This window comes from Tachyglossus aculeatus, chromosome 21 (genome assembly GCF_015852505.1).
Source record: "Tachyglossus aculeatus isolate mTacAcu1 chromosome 21, mTacAcu1.pri, whole genome shotgun sequence".
NCBI lineage: Eukaryota > Metazoa > Chordata > Mammalia > Monotremata > Tachyglossidae > Tachyglossus > Tachyglossus aculeatus.
The window spans coordinates 26,094,765-26,115,881 of record NC_052086.1 but is presented as its reverse complement, the minus strand read 5'-3'; the positions used below and the strand labels follow the sequence as shown (position 1 = coordinate 26,115,881).

General features: G+C 45.4%; 1 protein-coding gene across 3 annotated transcripts; it reads right to left on the bottom strand.

Moving 5' to 3' along the window:
* Positions 1–3,729: 3,729 nt before the first annotated feature.
* On the bottom strand, positions 3,730–16,606 carry GTF2H3 (general transcription factor IIH subunit 3). Of its 3 annotated transcripts, none has more exons than XM_038763856.1 (12): positions 16,448–16,604; positions 14,206–14,315; positions 12,057–12,223; positions 11,138–11,200; positions 10,716–10,745; positions 9,319–9,347; positions 9,154–9,228; positions 7,837–7,890; positions 7,352–7,420; positions 5,114–5,249; positions 4,965–5,001; positions 3,730–4,858 (listed from the first exon to the last, which is right to left on the bottom strand). In XM_038763856.1, exons 1-12 carry the CDS (start codon positions 16,544–16,546, stop codon positions 4,789–4,791), a joined length of 939 nt encoding a protein of 312 aa, XP_038619784.1. In that variant the 5' UTR covers positions 16,547–16,604; the 3' UTR covers positions 3,730–4,788. The 3 variants fall into 3 exon arrangements, with proteins under 3 accessions (XP_038619784.1, XP_038619785.1, XP_038619786.1); XM_038763857.1 differs by having other exon boundaries at positions 14,206–14,312; XM_038763858.1 differs by lacking the exon at positions 7,352–7,420 and having other exon boundaries at positions 16,448–16,606.
* Between the last annotated feature and the right edge of the window lie 4,511 nt (positions 16,607–21,117).

Below are 21,117 nucleotides of genomic sequence, written 5' to 3'. Positions count from 1 at the left end.
ACCGTTGGGCCCCGTCCTGTTTCCTCACAGTCTCCGCCCTCTTGACGCCTCAGGCCTCCGCCCCCTTTCCTCCAAGGGCCCCTCCTCCGACGTCATTCAATCAATCGTCAATAATAATAATAATAATAATAACAGCATTTATTAATCAATCAATCAATCGTATTTATTGAGCGCTTACTGTGTGCAGAGCGCTGGAATAAGCGCTTGGGAAGTCCAAGTTGGCAACCTCTAGAGACGGTCCCTACCCAACAGTGGGATCACAGTCTAGAAGTCAATCAATCAATCAATCGTATTTATTGAGCGCTTACTGTGTGCAGAGCGCTGGACTAAGCGCTTGGGAAGTCCAAGTTGGCAGCATCTAGAGACAGTCCCTACCCAACCGTGGGCTCACGGTCTAAAAGGGGGAGACAGAGAGCAAAACCAAACATACTAACAAAATAAAATAAATAGAAATAAAAAATAAAATGAATAAATAAAAATAAAATAAAAAATAAATAAACCCGCCCACCCACCTGGAGAAGCAGCGTGGCTCAGTGGAGAGAGCCCGGGCTTTGGAGTCAGAGGTCATGGGTTCGAATCCTGGCTCCGCCACTTGTCAGCTGTGGGACCTTGGGCAAGCCCCTTAACTTCTCTGTGCCTCAGTTACCTCATCTGTAAAATGGGATTATGACTGTGAGCCCCACGTGGGACAACCTGATCACCTTGTATCCCCCCAGCGCTTAGAACGGTGCTTTGCACGTAGTAAGCGCTTAATAAATGCTATTATTATTATTAATAATAATAATCACTGTGGGATTTGTTAAGGGCGTACAATGTGCCAGCACTCTACTAAGCGCTAAGGTAGATACAAGATGATCAGGTTGGACACAGCCCCTGTCATCATCATCATCATCAATCGTATTTATTGAGCACTTACTGTGTGCAGAGCACTGTACTAAGCGCTTGGGAAGTCCAAGTTGGCAGCATATAGAGACAGTCCCTACCCAACAGTGGGCTCACAGTCTAAAAGGGGGAAACAGAGAACAAAACCAAACTATTCTATTTATTTTATTACTCTATTTTATTTTGTTAGTATGTTTGGTTTTGTTCTCTGTCTCCCCCCTTTTTAGACTGTGAGCCCACCGTTGGGTAGGGACTGTCTCTATATGTTGACAATTTGTACTTCCCAAGCGCTCAGTACAGTGCTCTGCACATAGTAAGCGCTCAATAAATACGATTGATGATGATGATGATGATACTAACAAAATAAAATAAATAGAAATAAAAAATTAAATAAATAAAAATAAAATAAAAAATAAATAAACCCGCCCACCCACCTGGATAATAATAATCACTGTGGGATTTGTTAAGGGCGAACGATGTGCCAGCACTCTACTAAGCGCTAAGGTAGATACAAGATGATCAGGTTGGACACAGCCCCTGTCCCACATGGGGCTCACAGTCTTGCTCCCCATTTTACAGACCAGGGGACTGGGGCCCAGAGAAGTGAAGTGACTGGCCCAAGGTCACACGGCAGACAAGGGGTGGAGATGGAATTAGAACCCAGGTCTTTCTGAATCCCAAGCCCGTGCTCGACTTTAGACCGTGGGCCCACTGTTGGGTAGGGACTGTCTCTATATGTTGCCAACTTGTACTTCCCAAGCGCTTAGTACAGTGCTCTGCACACAGTAAGCGCTCAATAAATACGATTGATGATGATGATGATCTGCTAGGCCACGCTGCTTCTGAAGACCGAAGTTCTCCATCCCTGCCTCCCGGGAGTGGAGAGTGAGTGGAAGCCGCCCCAAAGTACTGGAAATGGGGAGAAGGTTGGGGCAGTGTGGCCTAGTGGATAGAGCATCTCCCTCCAGAGCCCTTCCCCGATTTAGCCCCCCCATTCCGGACTCGCTTTCCCTTCTGTGGTGTTCATAATAATAATAATAATAATAATGCTGGCATTTGTTAAGCGCTTACTATGTGCAAAGCACTGTTCTAAGCGCTGGGGGGGATACAATGTGATCAAGTTGTCCCACGTGGGGCTCACAGTCTTAATCCCCATTTTTACAGATGAGGTAACTGAGGCTCAGAGAAGTTAAGTGACTTGCCCAAGGTCACACAGCAGACTTGTGGCGGAGCCGGGATTCGAACCCACGACCTCTGACTCCAAAGCCCGGGCTCCTTCCGCTGAGCCACGCTGCTTATGTTCATGCACTTCGATCCGTGACCTTTGGACATCTGATATTTGCCCACCCCCCCAACCCCGCGGCACTAGGCACATATCTTGAAATTATATATTACAAATTACTTATTTGCTCACATTAATGTCTCCCTCTCTAGACTGTAAGCTCTGTATGGGCCAGGGCACATGTCTGCTAATTCATTCATTCAGTTGTATTTATTGAGCGCTTACTGTGTGCAGTGCACTGTACTAAGCGCTTGGGAAGTACAAGTTGGCAACATAGAGAGACGGTCCCTACCCAACAACCGGCTCACAGTCTAGAAGGGGACTGTTAATTCTGTTAATTCCCTCGCCCCCCTCTCCATCCCCCCCATCTTACCTCCTTCCCTTCCCCACAGCACCTGTATATATGTATATATGTTTGTACATATTTATTACTCTATTTATTTATGTATCTTACTTGCACATATCTATTCTATTTATTTTATTTTGTTAGTATGTTTGGTTTTGTTGTCTGTCTCCCCCTTCTAGACTGTGAGCCCGCTGTTGGGTAGGGACTTTCTCTGTATGTTGCCAACTTGGACTTCCCAAGCGCTTAGTACAGTGCTCTGCACACAGTAAGCGCTCAATAAATACGATTGATTGATTGATTGTAGTGTCCTTTCTCAAGCGCTTAGTACAGTGCTCTGCACATAGCAAGCGCTCAATAAATACCACTGATTGACTGTTTCACAGAAAATTAATTTCTTTAGGCTCTCTGCTGAGGTCCTTGGTTTGCAGAGATAACTAGCTCATTCTGCTTTATGCTTCTTAGACCTTGAAGAAACTTATGTTGCCAACTTGCACTTCCCAAGCGCTTAGTACAGTGCTCTGCACACAGTAAGCGCTCAATAAATACGACTGAATGAATGAATGACTGAATGAAAGAAACTGAACATCAACAACTCATCAGGATGAAACAACTGAATGAAGAGAAAAGGCAGTTTGCTCTCCTGTTGTAGTGTACTCTCCCAAGCGCTCAGTACAGCGCTCTGCACACAGTAAGCGCTCAATAAATACGATTGAATGAATGAATGACAGAGTGGAGAGAGCCTGGGCCTGGGATTCAGAAGGACCTGGGTTCTAATCCCAACTCTGCCACTTGTCTGCTGTGGGATGTTGGGCAAGTCACTTCACATCTCTGGGCCTCAGTTACCTCGTCTGTAAAATGGGGATTGAGACTGTGAGCCCCACGTGGAACAGGGGCTTGTAGCCACCCCAGGGCTTAATACAGTGCCCGGCACATAGTAAGCGCTTAACAAATACCATTATTATTATTAATATTACATTGAAGGGAAATGTAAAACAAATACAGGAATTATTACCACCAAGTTGATGCCCGGCACATAGTAAGCGCTTAACAAATACCATTATTATTATTAATATTTCATTGAAGGGAAATGTAAAACAAATACAGGAATTATTACCACCAAACTGATGCCCGGCACATAGTAAGCGCTTAATACCATTACTATTACTAATATCACATTGAAGGGAAATGTAAAACAAATACAGGAATCATTACCACCAAATTGAAAAAAATCCATGGTTTTATTGCTACCATTCAAATAAAAATATATTTAGTACCAACAAAAAACTTACTTGGACCTAAAGGAGTCACGGAGTTTAAATGAGACTGTAAAATGGAAAAGTCTGGAGGCTTGTCGACATGGACTTCGCAAATGCAGCAATTTGGGGATTCCCATTAAACAGTGGATAGTCATGTACTATTGCGGTTTAAAAATTACAAAATATAGAAGCTATAAAAGTCAAAGGGAAAGGAGTTTTCCTTTTGCAGATGCTCATGATACGATCCTTAGAGGATGCAAATTCAAACAATCCTCCATTTAAAGTACTTCTGGCACTACCCTTTTACTGAGAGTCAGATGCCAGACTACCGATCCGGTGCTTGGGGTAGGGAAAGTCTGTTTAGAAACAAAAACAAAAAAACTAAAGCGCTTGCTAAAACAAAGGTTTCGTACAGATAGGTAGTTTCTAAATCAGCAGCCAGCCTTCCTTTCCCTGAGCCAGAAGATGAAAAAGGTTTCCACGCTTCCAGCCACCCTTGGGATGGCCGTTTCTTCTACAATTTGTGGCAAATTTTCCAAGGAAATACTCTTCTCTCAAATACTGATATGCCTTTGAAGTGAGAGGGGACAGGGAATAAAGGAAAGGTTCTTATCCTGATGAAAAGGTTTGCTTTCCACCGGGGAAACTTTCGGGGCCGTGACCTAAAAAGTCTGGACAAACAGGCTTTAACAACTTCCCTGGAATACTTCTCTTCCAAGTTCCTCCGAACACAATTCTGCGATCATTCGGGGACGGCCCGTTAACCGTGGGTAATAATGACCGTGGTAATAACAGCCGTCATACTGCAACATATTCCCTCGCCCGCCCACAGGCCTCCAAATAATACTGTGTGAGGAATGCTGTTTGGAGAATTTTCCCCTACGGGACGAGTTCCATCAAAATCTATTTTAAATGCTAGCATTTTTCCTCTAACGACCTGCTCGGCGCGGGATTCCCAGCTAGAGTCCGCTCCGGAGGGAAGGGCGAGGCAGGGAATGCGACGAGGAGCGCTCCTAATATGTCTAGGCAGTCGCTTTGAGCTTCTTCTTCTTGGTCTTCATGACTGGAGGAAGGGAAATCTTAAAGGCAGTCCTGAAATAACAGAATAAAGAAAACCTTTCTCAATCCACTGCGGGCTTCAGGAAGCCGAGCTCCCCAAACGGGTCCCGGATGCGCAGGCTTCAACTGAGACACTTACTCGCATGTGGTGCAAATCGGGCTGAAATTGCAGAATACTGAAAGGCAAAGGCACGCCGGTTTTAGAACGCGCCACCGAGAAATCCTCTACAGTACCCACCCGAAACGAAAACGGGGGAAATAATCCATTTACAAGTCCCCCGAACTTACTTGACAGGCATACCGAGCAGACGTAACCGATTTCAATGAGATTTCGATGACAGAAGCAAGCAGCCCGGTAGTCAACGTGAATTGGGGGCGGGAGGATTAACTGGGACCTCTGGTCTTGATCAGGAAGAAATACCCACTGTTTTGTTTAATTAAAAAGAGAGAGAGAGAGCGAGAAAGAAAGACAGAAAGAGAGAGAGGGGGGCTATGTAAGACCCAGGAGGAATTAGAGAAAATTTTGTAACCCCTGAACATTCCCCCCAGATGAGAACATTGCTTAGTTAACTTAAAACAAACTGTTCTCGGTTACAAAAATCAACTGCTTTGTACAGGGCTCTGCACGCTGCTTAGTACAGTGCTCTGTACACCCCTCAATCAATCCATCAGTGGTATTTTTAGGCTCTGTGTGCACACTCATCATCATCAATCGTATTTATTGAGCGCTCACTGTGTGCAGAGCACTGCACTAAGCGCTCGGGAAGTACAAATTGGCACCATATAGAGACAGTCCCTGCCCAACAGTGGGCTCACAGTCTAAAAACATATATACAGGTGCTGTGGGGCACTGTTCTAAGCGCTGGGGAGGTTACATGGTGATCAGGTTGTCCCACGGGGGGCTCACAGCCTTAACCCCCATTTTACAGACGAGGCAACCGAGGCACAGAGAAGTTAAGTGACTTGCCCAAAGTCACACAGCTGGTAATTGGCAGAGACGGGATTTGAACCCGTGACCTCTGACTCCAAAGCCCGGGCTCTTTCCACTGAGCCACGCTGCTTCTCTAAGTGCTTGGGAGAGAATGATAGAATAGAGTTGGAAGACACGTTCCCCGTCCACAGAGGGCTTTAAGACTAGAGGGGGAGACGCACGTTAAAATAATATATATATATATATATAAGTGCTGCGGAGAGGGGGATGGAGTAGATATCAACTCTCTCCACCTTCGAAGCGTTACGAAGGTCACATCTCCTCCGAGAAGCCTTCCCCGATTTAGCCCTCTTTCCTCCACCTCGCTCTCCTTTCCGCGTCACCTATGCACATGGATCTGTGACCTTTGGGCGTTTGATAATGACCCCAAGACCTACCCCACAGCACTTAAGTTTAAATTATATATTGAAATTACTTATTTATAGTACCATCTGCCTCCCCTCTACACTGCAAGCTCGCTATGGGTGGGGAATGTGCTAATTCTGTTGTATTATACCCTCCCAAGCATTTAGTACAGTGCTCTGGCTTACTTGTATTGCTGTCTCCCCTCCCACCCCCTCCCAGACCACTGTGCGTAGGAATTGTCTCTATTTGCTGTACTGTACTTTCCAAGCGTTTATTACAGTGCGCTGCACACAGTAAGCGCTCAATAAATACGACCGAATGAATGCTCCACGCATAGTAAACGCTCAATAAATGCCATCGTTGGTGATGACGACGTCAGACGCTTACAGGGTACACATCCAAGTCCAAGGGTGAAGCAGAGGGAGAGTGAGTAGGGGAAATGAGGGCTTAATCAGGGAAGGCCTCCTGGAGGAGGCGTAATTTTAGGAGGGCTTTGAAGGTGGGGAGACTGTCAGCTATGAAGGCGAGGGTGGGGGTTCCGGGCCAGAGGAAGGATGTGGGCAATAATAATAATAATAATGATGGCATTTATTAAGCGCTTACTATGTGCAAAGCACTGTTCTAAGCGCTGGGGAGGTTAGAGAAGCAGCGTGGCTCAGTGGAAAGAGCCTGGCCTTTGGAATCAGAGGTCATGGGTTCAAACCCCGGCTCTGCCAATTGTCAGCTGTGTGACTCTGGGCAAGTCACTTAACTTCTCTGGGCCTCAGTTACCTCATCTGTGAAAGGGGGATTAAAACTGTGAGCCCCCCGCGGGACAACCCGATCACCTTGTAACCTCCCCAGCGCTTAGAAGAGTGCTTTGCACATAGTAAGCGCTTTATAAATACCATCATTATTATTATTATTATTACAAGGTGGTCAGGTTGTCCCACATGGGGCGCACAGTCTTCATCCCCATTTTACAGATGAGGTAACTGAGGCCCAGAGAAGTTAAGTGACTTGCTCAAAGTCCCACAGCCGACAGGTGGCGGAGCCGGGATTCGAACCCGTGACCTCCGACTCCAAAGCCCGGGCTCTTTTCCACTGAGCCACGCTGCTTCTCTGGCAAGGAGTTGGCGGTGAGAGAGAGGAGATCAACAGCCAGTGACACTGATTGATTGAAGCCTATGCTCTCCTATGCTTTTCCTTACCAGCAAATACTGCAGAAGGGACGGCATCTGAGGCACTTTCAAGTATATACCGCCGGTAATATCACAAGCCTGTAAAGCAGACACCGAAACACTTAGCCAATTCATTCACTCATGCAATCGTATTTAGTGAGCGCTTACTGTGTGCGGAGCACTGTGCTAAGCGCTTGGAAATCTATCACTGGGCTCCCTCCAAAGAGTGAATACCAGTGCGGACAGGGGTTACAACAGCCACAGCTGGAAAGGATGCACCCTTGAAAGGGCAGAGGATTTTCTTCCAGGGATGGAACAGCGAGACTTTTTTTGTTTGTTCGGCGAGGTTTCTCCATCAAAAATCAGCCACAGTTTCAGTCGGTCCCAAAGGATCCTACCCTCTCGCCATCACCACCAGATTAAAAGGGAATAAGCCTGGCTCACATTGGCTATTTTTCTAATTATACAAAGCCACCCTCTGAGGACTACGCTAATCAATAGGTTAAAAAGCGTACCTGTTGGAGAAGCCCAGAATCAGAGTCTAAGACACAGGCATCGATCAAAATATTCTAAAACCAAAACAAAACGGCGAATTATTAATGACACCATCGTTAAATGCAGAGCCACCCATACTAACTAGACTATGCTGGCATTTATTCAATCTTTAATTTTATTAGAGAAACAGCACGGCCTAGTGCTTAGAGCGCGGATCTGGGAGTTGGAAGATCAAGGGTTCTAATCCCGGCTCTCCCATTTGTCGGCTGTGTGACCTTGGGCAAGCCACTTGACTTCTCTGGGTCTCGGTTACCTCATCTGTAAAATGGGGACGGAGACTGGGAGTCCTACTTGAGACGGGGACTGCGTCCGATCTAATTTCTCCAGATTTACCCCTGAGTTTAGCACAATGGCGCAGAGTGGGCACTAACTAAACTCATTCATGCATTCAATCGTATTTTTGGAGCGCCTACTGTGTGCAGAGCACTGTACTGAGCGCTTGGAAAGTACCTATTATCATTGTCGTCCTCCTCATGGAGAAGTGCAATTCTTGGTGACTATTACTTGGGTACTATATGGCCCCGGAAATTCAATTTTATTTGAAAAAAATAACTGAATGCTTCCAATGCCCGCAAGAGATGAGTAAAAGAGGTAGCCTCAATTGACAGATGGAGCAATGGAGGACACATGTCAGGCAATCAGTTGATCATATTTATTGAGCACTTACTGTGGGCAGAACACTGTACTAAGTGCTTGGGAGAGTACAATATAATAATATAACAAAGTCCCTGCCCACAATGAGCTTACAGTCTAGAGGGGGGAGATAGGATAAATTGGGCTAGTTATATGAACTGATTAGCCCAAATTACCCAATCAACCATGAGCCAACCGAAATTTCAGCTCACACAATATATACTGAGCATATGTATTATTCTATTTATTTTATTAATGATGTGGATGTATCTATAATTCTATTTATTTATATTGCTGCTATTGATGCCTGTCTACTTGTTTTGATGTCTGTCTCCCCCCTTCTAGACTGTGAGCCCGTTGTTGGGTAGGGATTGTCTCTACTTGTCGCCGAATTGTACTTTCCAAGTGCTTAGTACAGTGCTCTGCGCACATAAGCGCTCAATAAATGACTGACTGACTGAATGAATGAAATTTCCCGAGTCCCAATCTAGTAATGTGGCTTAATCCATCAAGCCAAATGCCTTCCTAATTACAGCATCCTCTAAAAATGGAAGTTAATCGTCAAGCCTGAAACAGAGCTTCACATCCCTTCATCGTGACAGTACAGTCTTTCGCTAGAGAGGTCCAGTTGTTTCCATTCTCACCTGTTTCTGGGCTGCGAAGATCACGTTCATGAAGTTCATGTATTGCAACGCGCTGTCTTCTGAAGCCTTAATAACCTAAACGAAGGCAACCGTATGAAAATCCTGGGTGCCCACTCGCTCCACTCGCATAACAGGTGTCTTAGAATTAACCACGCGAGGCCTTACCAAAATTCTTGACCTCATTTCCTGGCTGTCTACATGGAGGACGAAGAGAAAACAAATGAAACTTAACTCAGCCTAAAAAACTGAGTATTAAAGATCCCATTATCCACAGAGATTCCCTGTGAATTAAATCATTCATTCCATGCTTATCTCCTTGTTCTCCGGGCTTTCTACTTAATGCACAATTATCCATTGTTATTTTTATTTCTTAACTGTAAATTGAGAAGCAGCGTGGCCTAGGGGAAAGTGGCACCTGTCTACATGTTTTGTTTTGTTGTCTGTCTCCCCATTCTAGATTGTGAGCCCACTGTTGGGTAGGGACCGTCTCTATCTGTTGCCGACTTGGACTTCCCAAGCGCTTAGTACAGTGCTCCGCACACAGTAAGCGCTCAATAAATACGACTGAATGAATGAATGAAAGAGCACCAGCTGGGAGCCAGAAGACCTGGCTTCTAATTCCAGCTTTGCCACCTGCCTGCTGTGTGACCTTGGCCAAGACGCTTCACTTCTCTGGGTCTCAGTTTCCTCATCTGTAAAATGGGGACTGAATACCTGTTCTCCCCCCTACTTACACTGTGAGTCCCATGCGGGACAGGGACCGTGTCCAACCTGATTAACTTGTAGCTACACCAGGATTTGCAAAAGTGCTTCAAACATACAAAGCGCTTAACAAATATGATTATTATTATTTGCTGAAATGCTAACTTGGGGGGGGGGAAAGGCCCTTGGGATCACGCTTCTGTTTTCTGAAAAATCAAATAAAAGCTACCTTTTTCTGAGCCCCTTTAACCAACCGTGGAATATGAGAAAAATTATATTTCCTGAGGGGAAAAAAAAACCCCAAGATTCATATTTTAGGATTTATGCAAATAAAAAGGTACACTTTTGAAGATTTTTCTCTTTGATGAAGGACATACCCTGGTGTTTGCTTTTTTTCTCCCCTTGCCTGTTGAAACTAATAATAACAATGATGATAATAATAATATTTATTCAGCACTTATGTGCCATTCATCGTACCAAGCGCTGGGGTAACTACAAGATAAGCATATTGGACACAGTCCCTGACCAATATGGAATTCTAAGGGTGAAGCAGACTAGGTACTGAAGTCCCCATTTTACAGATGAGGGAACTGAGGCACAGGGAAGTTGAGTGACGTGCCCAGGGTCACACAGCAGCTATGTAGCAGAGTCAGAACTGGAACTCAGGTCCCCTCATTCTCAGGCCCATGAACCTTCTGCAACTCTGAGCCCTTTCCCCATTCCTGCTGAGCTGTTACCTATTCAGAATATACACTATAATAAACACCTACCTAAGCTGTATATGCTCTGCCCTATTAATGCAGATTCTCCCACATCACTTATCTTGGAGAAATCAACTGAAGAAAATCAAATAACTATACCTTTCACTTCTTTGTTCATCCTGTGAATATCTTTGGTAGCGTTAAGGGATCCAAACTCACCACTTGATTTACAAATATTTATGGCATATCGTCAATATTCACTAAGAAAGAAAGCACTAACGTCAGTTGGCTGCAGGCTTTTCCTTCCTGTGATCTAACAGGCAGATCGAGCGTTTGAAAATTGTTGTTGTTGTTTGTAAATTGGAAAGTTGTTGCCAATTTGTACTTCCCAAGCGCTTAGTACTGTGCTCTGCACATAATAAGCGCTCAATAAATACGGTTGATATGATGAAAAGCAACAGCAGGAGTCAAGCTGGCAACTTTGATGGGGTTCCTTTGAAACGTAAGCGACTAAGGGAAAATGTTTTCAGTCAAAGAGAAAACGTTGAAATGGTCTACGCCTTTCAGGCGACAAAGGATACAGCAAAGCGCTTTAGAAAGGGATCCGGCCAGCAAGGTTTCAGTGTGTTGTCCTTCCATGTCACCTGCAGAGCAAAGGAGTTATTTGCTCAATCCTCTCACGGTTATACTTGGAGAGTTTCCAGTCCTCTACCGGTCTCAGCTACGGGAGGGAGAGTCAAGGAGAGGCCTCCCCACTCCGTTCCTAGCTTGGGCAGCGGCTAGCGAGTAACAGGCCATCTGCTACGAGTCAAAACTCACCCGTGCTGAGTGCGGAGACTCGAGTTTACTGTGCAAAATGCGGCAATGGGAAACCGCACCCGTATTTTTACCAAGAAAACTCTATGGATCCACTACCAGAACGACCGCAGGTGGAGAGCGGGGCGTTCCGGGAGAGATGTGTCCGTGGTGTCGCCATGGGGCGGAAACGACTCGACGGCGTAAGACAAGGCGAGCGAGGAGGAACTTCTCCATCAACTTTTAAACGAAAGGCAATCTTGTCGGACAAAATGTAACAGAATTAAACTTTGAGGCTGATTTTATGGATTTTTTTTAAAAGTTCTGATACGTCCTAGAGTATACCAAAAGGTAACAATTACATTTTTTCCCCCCTTTGGCCAGGTTGGTCGTTTGGCGGAGATTAATTTCCTCTCCCCCTCCAGTTCACGCCCATCCAAATGAGATCAAATGTCCCCAAGAGGTGTCCTGTGTGAACCATCCAAACCTCTCTCTGCTCCATGATATCCGAAGGGACAAGCGCTTAGTACAGTGCTCTGCACATAGTAAGCGCTCAATAAATACGATTGATGATGACAAAAGAGAAAGTACACATTTTGCACGTGTCTATATTTTCCCCAAGGGGAGCCTGTTGAGAAACCCAAGAAGCTACTCCATTACGAATTCAGCACACTATGTCCTTTATCAGAAACGGAAAGCTCTTACTCTTTGTCATGAGATCTTTAATCTCCTCAGTAATGACTTCATTTGCTGTTGTCAGTAGTTCGTATTTCCCATCCTTACTACCGGACGGATTGTACTCCGTAGGGCTACTGCAAGCATCTCCAGAAAATTCTCCAAGTTTCCAATTCTTTCCAGGGTACAAAAAACGGCTGCATCAAAAAGAACACACAGAGCTACCGTGCCTCTCACGTCGCTCAACGAAAGTGAAATTTAACCAGGTAAAATCTCAGCATTTTAAAATCCCCCCAAAACTGCTCATTTAAAGAAATTCATATCATTGCATTTCATTTGTAGTCGTGGTATTATCACTGCTCCTGCAGGACCGTAAAAAAGTTAATCCTTCTTCTTGAGCAAAATAACTAATAATGATAATTATTATCCCAAGCGCTTAGTACAGTGCTCTGCACACAGTAAGCGCTCAATAAATACGATTGATTGATTGATTGATAATTGCTGTATTTGCTAAGTGCTTTCGAAGAGCCAACCATTGCGCTAAGCGCTGGGGTAGATATAAGTTAATGAGGTCACACATAATACCTGTCCTACATAGGGCTTACAATATAAGTAGAAGGGAGAACAGGTATTGAATCCCCATTTCGCCAGATGAGAAAACGGAGGGACAGAGAAGTGAAGTGACTCGACCAAGGTCATACAGCAGATATGTGGCAGAGCTGGGATCAGAACCCAGGTCCTCTGACTCCCCAAGTCCGTTCTCTTTCCCCTAGGGCATGCCGCTTATGACTTATTTACTGGTTCCAATTTCTTGTCAATAAGATGTAGATGTGAAAATGTAATTTTATAAGCTCATGTTTCCTATCCTAAAGCTGATAATCAGGGAAGCTTCACTTAGGACTGCTTCGTGACACTTTTTTTGGAGATATTTCAAGTGCCCAGGATAATACTACCTCTCTCCAATGCAGTGAAATTTTGAAGACGTTGGCGAGTTCACGAAACCCAATGACCACTAAAGCCACGTTGTTCAATGTTTTTCTATCGGTACTCATCATCATCATCAATCGTATTTATTGAGCGCTTACTGTGCGCACAGCACTGTACTACTCAGGTTGGCTCTCCCCTAGCAAACAGACTGGGGTGAAGACTCGGAATAAAAATATTCCGCCTTTCGTTTCCAAGCCCCAGTAGTGAAGCAGGAGACTGAAAAGGTAAACGAGGGTGACCCAAAATGAAATATCGGATTGGCTTGGCTTCCCTGTCATGGGTTAAGGAAGGTTTCACTCTGCCAAGTAGTAGGTGGCAGCTACTCAATCAAGCAGTCAACTGTATTTATCGAGCGCTTACTGCGTGCAGAGCGCTGTACTAAGCACTCGGGAGAGTACAATATAACAGGGTTGGTAGACACGTTCCCTGTCCACATGAGTTTAGTCTAGTGGGGGAGATGGACAATAATATCCAGCGCTTAGAACGGTGCTCCAGCGCTTAGAACAGCGCTTTGCACATAGTAAGCGCTTAACAAATGCCATTATTATTATTATTATTATTATTTAAATAAATTAAGGATATGTACACGACAATTACGCTTCCCTTCTTCTTCAAAGCTTTATGGAAGGCACATCTCCTCCAAGAGGCCTTCCCTGATTAAGCCAACCTTTCCCCTTCTCCCACTCCCTTCTGTGTTGCCCTGACTTGCTCCCTTTATTCATCCCTCCTCCCTTTATTCATCCCTCCTCCCAACCCCACAGAACTTATATATCTGTCATTAATTTATTTATATTAATGTCTGTTTCCCCCTCTAGACTTTCAGCTCGTTGTGGGCCGGGAATGTGTCTGTCATACTGTAGTCTCCCAAGTGCTAAGCACGGTGCGCTGCACACAGTAAGTGCTCAATAAATACAACTGATTGACTGAATGATGTGGGGCTGTGGGAGGGGGTGAATAAAGGGGGTAATTCCAAGTGCAGAAGGGAATGGGAGAGGAGAAAAGGAGGGTTTAGTGAGGGAAGGCCTTTTGGAGGAGATGTGCCTTCAATAAGGCTTTGAAGGTGGGGAGAGTCAGGGTCTGTCGAAGGTGAAGAGGGAGAGTGTTCCAGGCCAGAGGCAGGACATGCGCCAGAAGTCTGTGACCCCATGACTATTTCAAAAGGCTTACACTAAAATGGTATGAATAATCATACCTTTCTTGAGTATGACTTGCTATCACAGCAAGTTTGTTGGTCCGGTTCATCAGCAAATGGGAATTTCCCATCACCATGACAGCATCCATGCATTTTGATAACGTGAACTGCTGAGAAATGGAAGGAATTTAGAAAGATACAATTAAAGGTCCAAAAGGAGGCAACCAGACCTTTGAAGAATCATCATTTAAACCACTTCAGTTAAAGTACGTACAGTTGACATTTTTAAAGAAGCATATGCTTAACACATTTTTTTGAAAAATATTAACTGCTCCGGGTGAAGAATGTGATTTCTGAAAATTAAAAATCACCCACCCGAGCATGAATATAATTTTAGCAATCCTTTCCCTACACTTTTAAATTACACTTAGCATTTAGCACTAAAACACAACAGAGTGTGTCTTTGATAGACATTATATTAACCAGATTTTGATCATTAAAGGTTAATAACATCTGAAATATGAATTCAGTCCCTCTTTCCCCAGAAACCTTTACAGATAGACTAAATATTGATCTGCTAGAGAAGCATAATGGCTCAGTGGAAAGAGCACGGGCTCTGGAGTCAGAGGTCATGAGTTCAAATCCCGGCTCTGCCAATTGCCAGCTGGGTGACTTTGGGCCAGTCACTTGACTTCTCTGGGCCTCAGTTACCTCCTCTGGAAAATGGGGATTAAGACTGTGAGCTCCCCGTGGGACAACCTGATCACCTTGTAACCTCCCCAGCGCTTAGAACAGTGCTTTGCACATAGTAAGCGCTTAATAAATGCCATCATTATTATTATTATCTGTCCAGTATGGTCTGAAGGCAAGAGATGAACCAGATAACTTAGATCACAGGAATTTGCCCCCAATTCCAAACTCCAAAATATATTCAAATTATTATGGCATTTATTACTATCATGGCATTTGTTAAGCACTTATGATGCGTCCAGCTCTGTTCTAAGCGCAGGGGTAGATACAAGTTAATCAGGTTGGACACGGTCCCTGCCCAACTTGGGGCTCACAGTCTAACTAGGAAGGAGAACAGGGATTTAATCTCCATTTTACAGTTGAGGAAACTGAGGCACAGAAAAGCTAAGTGACTTGGCAGAGCTGCAGTTAGAACCCAGGTCCTCTGACTCAAGATGCTTCTCAGAAAATACTTCTTGAAAAGCGTCAGGTGCACATTTCATATTCACTTTATGAATTCATATGCATTCATATTCAATTCACATTCACTTTATAATACTGAAGCCTATAATTTTCTTAGAAGTTTTTTGCCCATTTAAAGCGAAAAAATCCCTCTCTCTATTAACTGTGCTCAAATTTGAAAGGTATGGAGAACAGAAAATAATAACGATAACAATAACTGTGGTATTTGTTAAGCGCTTACTATATGCCAAGGACTGTTCTAAGCGCTGGGGTAGATACAAGGCAACTAAGCAGCGTGGCTCAATGGAAAGAGCCCGGGCTTTGGAGTCAGAGGTCATGGGTTCAAATCCCAGCTCCACCACTTAGCTGTGTGACTTTGGGCAAGTCACTTCACTTCTCTGGGCCTCAGTTACCTCACCTGGAAAATGGGGATGAAGACTGTGAGCCCCCTTGGGACAACCTGATCACCTTGTAATCAATCAATCAATCGTATTTATTGAGCGCTTACTGTGTGCAGAGCACTGTACTAAGTGCTTGGGAAGTACAAGTTGGCAACATATAGGGACAGTCCCTATCCAACAGTGGGCTCTCAGTCTAGAAGGGGGAGACGGAGAACAAAACCAAACATATTAACAAAATAAAATAAATAGAATAGATATGTACAAGTAAAATAGAGTAATAAATATGTACAAACATATATACAGGTGCTTAGAACAGTGCTTTACACATAGTAAGCGCTTAATAAATGCCATTATTATTATTATTATAGGTTGTACACAGTCCCTGTCCCGCATGGGGCTCAGTCTTAATCCCCACTTTACAGATGAGGTCACTGGGGCACAGAGAAGGGAATTGACTTGCCCAAGGTCACACAGCAGACATGTGGTGAAGCCGGAATTAGAATCCACATCCTTTGACTCCCAAGCCCGGGCTCTTTCCACTAGGCCGACATGCTTTCAGAGCGTCAAATGAACTCATTTTCAAAAGTATGACCACTAGAAACACATCATAAAAAGCATACACTCCACATTTATTTTTTTACGGTACGTCCACTGCTAGAACTAAATGAGTATTAAAAGTTACGAAGGAAACGTGCGCCGAGCGATCTTACCTGTGATTCTCTCAGAGCCTGCTTTCCCCACCAAATTGGATTGGTGTCGACGACGATTACTAGGAGGTTCAATTCCTCGTCTGAAGGCACGGCAAACATGACGGAATCGGTTACATTTCCGGAATTTGTTAAGCGCGTACTGTGCCAGGCGCTGTACGCATCGCCAGGGTAGATACGAGCTAATCGGCTGGACACAGTCCACGTCCCGCTTGGGGCTCGCAGTCTCCGTTCCCATTTTACAGGTGAGGGAACTGAGGCCCAGAGAAGTGTCCTGTCCAGGGTCACACAGCAGTCAAGTGGCGGAGCTGGGATTGGAACCGGCAGGCCCATGCTGCTGCGTCACCTTGGGCAAGCCTCTTAACTTCTCTGGGCCTCGGCTACCTCATCTGGAAAATGGGGATTAGGACTGTGAGCCTGCTGTGGACAACCTGATTTCCCTGATTCTACTCTAGTGCTTAGAACAGTATTTGGCACACAATTATAATAACAATAATAATGTTGGTATTTGTTAAGCGCTTACTATGTGCCAAGCACTGTTCTAAGCGCCGGGGTAGCTACAAGGTTGTCCCGCGTGGGGCTCACCGTCTTCATCCCCATTTTACAGCTGAGGGAACTGAGGCCTGGAGAAGTTAAGTGACTTGCCCAAAGTCACACAGCAGACAAGTGGCGGGGCCGGGATTTGAACCCACGACCTCTGACTCCAAAGCCCGGGCTCTTTCCACTGTGCCATGCTGCTTTCCCATAGTAAGCGTATAACAAATATCACAATTATTATTATCCACTAGGCCACGCTACGTCTAATGAAAAATTACGCGAAATAACCTTTTCTACATTTTCCCCCTCGCTAATCACCACTCTTTCAAATATTCCTTAATCTGCAGAATACTACACTCTGCTTTTCAATCTCACCGACCGTATTTGTTCCCCTGACACCCTAAAGACAACTGCCCCAACAAGGAATCGGGGAAACAAACACTAACTGACCACAGCCACTCCAGGGCAAACGGAGATGATAAAGAAAATCCACGAAAACGGGCTTCCAGTGCCAGGAAAACTGGCAGCTAGGGGAAAAACAGCTGATCGGAGACAAAACAGAGATGGGTGCAGACAACTGAGGTGGTACTTTCTGAGCCTCTACTGCACAAGTTACTTAGGAAATATTCCAAATTACAAATATTACATCATCTGAGGGGTTGACAAGCACCCCCCCAAAATGGCAAATGGATAAATGAAGAACTTTCCCGGGCACTTGTTGAATGTCTTTGTCGTTTTGTCATCGTGCGCTAATCAAAGAGGTGGCGACTCCTTGTCCTTCTCTATCAACTCAATCCCCCATCGCGTTCTCTTTTTCACTTGAACGTGACGTCGCTGATGGTGAAGTTTCAGGCTCCTTCCTTAGCAATAGTAATTTGTTTGGTTTTGTTCTCCGTCTCCCCCTTTTAGACTGTGAGCCCACTGTTGGGTAGGAACTGTATATGTTGCCAACTTGGACTTCCCAAGCGCTTAGTACAGTGCTCTCCCCCTCGTCCCCCTCTCCATCCCCCCATCTTACCTCCTTCCCTTCCCCACAGCACCTGTATATATGTAGATATGTTTGTACATATTTATTACTCTATTTATTTATTTATTTTACTTGTACATACCTATTCCATTTATTTTATTTTGTTAGTATGTTTGGTTTTGTCTCCCCCTTTTAGACTGTGAGCCCACTGTCGGGTAGGGACTGCATATGTTGCCAATTTGTACTTCCCAAGCGCTTAGTACAGTGCTCTGCACACAGTAAGCGCTCAATAAATACGATTGATGATGATGATGATTTGAGATTGAAAAGGCTAATGTAGGACTGAGTCCCTGAGTCCCCAGGCACTCCCCAAGTCTGTCCTTGGCGCTCAGGCGTTTATTGTTTGGTAGGGAAGCAGTGTGGCCTAATGGGAGGAGCCCGGGCCTGGGAATCGGAGGACACTGGTCCTAATCCCAGTTCTGCCACTTGCCTGCTGTGTGGCCTCAGTTAAGGTAATTAGCTGCTCTGTAAAATGGGGATTCAGAACCTGTTCTCCCTCCTCAGACTGTGAGCCCATTTCCTCCGACAATCCTGCCTTTCCTTTAGACACTTAAAGCGGCAGTGACTGCGTGGATAGCTGGGTGACTGCCGCCAGAGCGTGGCTCAGTGGGAAAGAGCCCGGGCTTTGGAGTCAGAGGTCATGGGTTCAAATCCCGGCTCAGCCAATTGTCAGCTGGGTGACTTTGGGCAAGGCACTTCACTTCTCTGGGCCTCAGTGGCCTCATCTGCAAAATGGGGATTAAGCCTGTGAGCCCCCCGTGGGACAACCTGATCACCTTGGAACCTCCCCAGCGCTTAGCACATAGTAAGCGCTTAATAAATGCCATCATCATTATCATTATTATTATCATTATTATTAATTAGTTGGTGCTGAAGGAAGGTTTATTCTAGACTGTTTTAGGAGGAACTTCTGACTGAGGTTTTTGGAGCCAGATAACAGGTTTTTCAAAGCTTCGGCGTAAAAACAAGTCCATCGTAGAGCAGATAGGGAAGCAGCGTGGCTCGGTGGAAAGAGCCCGGGCTTGGGAGTCAGAGGTCATGGGTTCGAATCCTGACTCTGCCACGTTTATATCGATGCCTGTTTACATGTTTTGCTGTCTGTCTCCCCCCTTCTAGACCGTGAGCCCGTTGTGGGCGGGGATTGCCTCTCTGTGTTTTCCGAATTGTACTTGCCAAGCGCTTAGTACAGTGCTCTGCACACAGTAAGCGCTCAATAAATACGATTGAGTGAGTGAGTGAGCCCCATGTGGAACAGGGACCGTGTCTGACCTGAGTAGTTTATATCTTCTGCCTGTGCTTAGTGCAGTGCTTGGCTCCCTGAAAGTGCTTAAAAAATCATTATTAGAACCAGAGCTGTCTCAGCATCAGTCTCATAACTTCCCCTACCTTGCCCCAGATCCGGAAGGAAAACATCAATTGCATGGTACAAAACCTATCATTTTTAAAATGTTGTGCCAACTCTGCATTTTCTGTCACTTTTGATTTGCTGTTTTATCTAATGGTAATAATTATCATGGTATTTGTTAAGCATTTACTGTGTGCCAGGCACTGTTCTAAACACTGGGGTAGACACAAGGTAATAAAGTCATGGGTTCTAATCCCGGCTCCGCCACTTGTCAGCTGCGTGACTTTGGGCAAGTCACTTCACTTCTCTGGGCCTCAGTTCCCTCATCTGGAAAACGGGGATGAAGACTGTGAGCCCCCGGGGGAAAACCTGATCACCTTGTAACCTCCCCAGCGCTTAGAACAGTGCTTTGCACATAGGATGTGCTTAATAAATGCCACAATTTATGACTGACGGATGGACTGACTATGACTGACTGATCAACTGACTGACAGGCTGACTGACTGACCGACCGAGTGACAGACTGACTGGCTGACAGACAGACTGAATGACTGAGTGACAGACTGACTGACTGACCGAGTGACAGACTGATTGACTGACTGTGACAGACTGACTGGCTGACTGACAAACAGACTGAATGGCTGACTGACTGATTGACTGACAGACTGACTGAGTGACTAAGACTGATTGACTGAGTGACAGGCTGACTGGCTGACTGAATGACTGAGTGACTGACTGACCGACTGACTGACTGACTGGCTGACTGAGTGACAGACTGACTGGCTGGCTGAATGACTGACTGAGCGACAGACTGACTGAATGACTGAGTGAGTGACTGAGTGACAGACTGACTGAGTGGCTGACTAACTGATTGACTGAGTGACAGGCTGACTGGCTGACTGAATGACTGAGTGACCGACTGACCGACTGACTGGCTGACTGAGTGACAGACTGACTGGCTGGCTGAATGACTGACTGAGCGACAGACTGACTGAATGACTGAGTGAGTGACTGAGTGACAGACTGACTGAGTGGCTGACTAACTGACTGACTGAGTGACAGGCTGACTGGCTGACTGAATGACTGAGTGACCGACTGACCGACTGACTGGCTGACTGAGTGACAGACTGACTGGCTGGCTGAATGACTGACTGAGCGACAGACTGACTGAATGACTGAGTGAGTGACTGAGTGACAGACTGACTGAGTGGCTGACTAACTGATTGACTGAGTGACAGGCTGACTGGCTGACTGAATGACTGAGTGACCGACTGACCGACCGACTGGCTGACTGAGTGACAGACTGACTGGCTGGCTGAATGACTGACTGAGCGACAGACTGACTGAATGACTGAGTGAGTGACTGAGTGACAGACTGACTGAGTGGCTGACTAACTGATTGACTGAGTGACAGACTGACTGGCTGACTGAATGACTGAGTGACCGACTGACCGACCGACTGGCTGACTGAGTGACAGACTGACTGGCTGGCTGAATGACTGACTGAGCGACAGACTGACTGAATGACTGAGTGACTGAGTGACAGACTGACTGAGTGGCTGACTAACTGATTGACTGAGTGACAGGCTGACTGGCTGACTGAATGACTGAGTGACCGACTGACCGGCTGACTGAGTGACAGACTGACTGGCTGGCTGAATGACTGACTGAGCGACAGACTGACTGAATGACTGAGTGAGTGACTGAGTGACAGACTGACTGAGTGGCTGACTAACTGATTGACTGAGTGACAGGCTGACTGGC

What these genes read in the sequence shown, in the direction of transcription:
- GTF2H3 (XM_038763856.1), bottom strand. Translation starts at nt 16,546, where the DNA reads ATGTTTGCCGTGCCTTCAGACGAGGAATTGAACCTCCTAGTAATCGTC. An exon ending in AAATGAGGTCAAGAATTTTG is followed by an intron (nt 9,229 to 9,318) that starts GTAAGGCCTCGC and finishes GCCTTCGTTTAG; the next exon opens with GTTATTAAGGCTTCAGAAGA. An exon ending in CCCTTCTGCAGTATTTGCTG is followed by an intron (nt 5,250 to 7,351) that starts GTAAGGAAAAGC and finishes TAAACAAAACAG; the next exon opens with TGGGTATTTCTTCCTGATCA.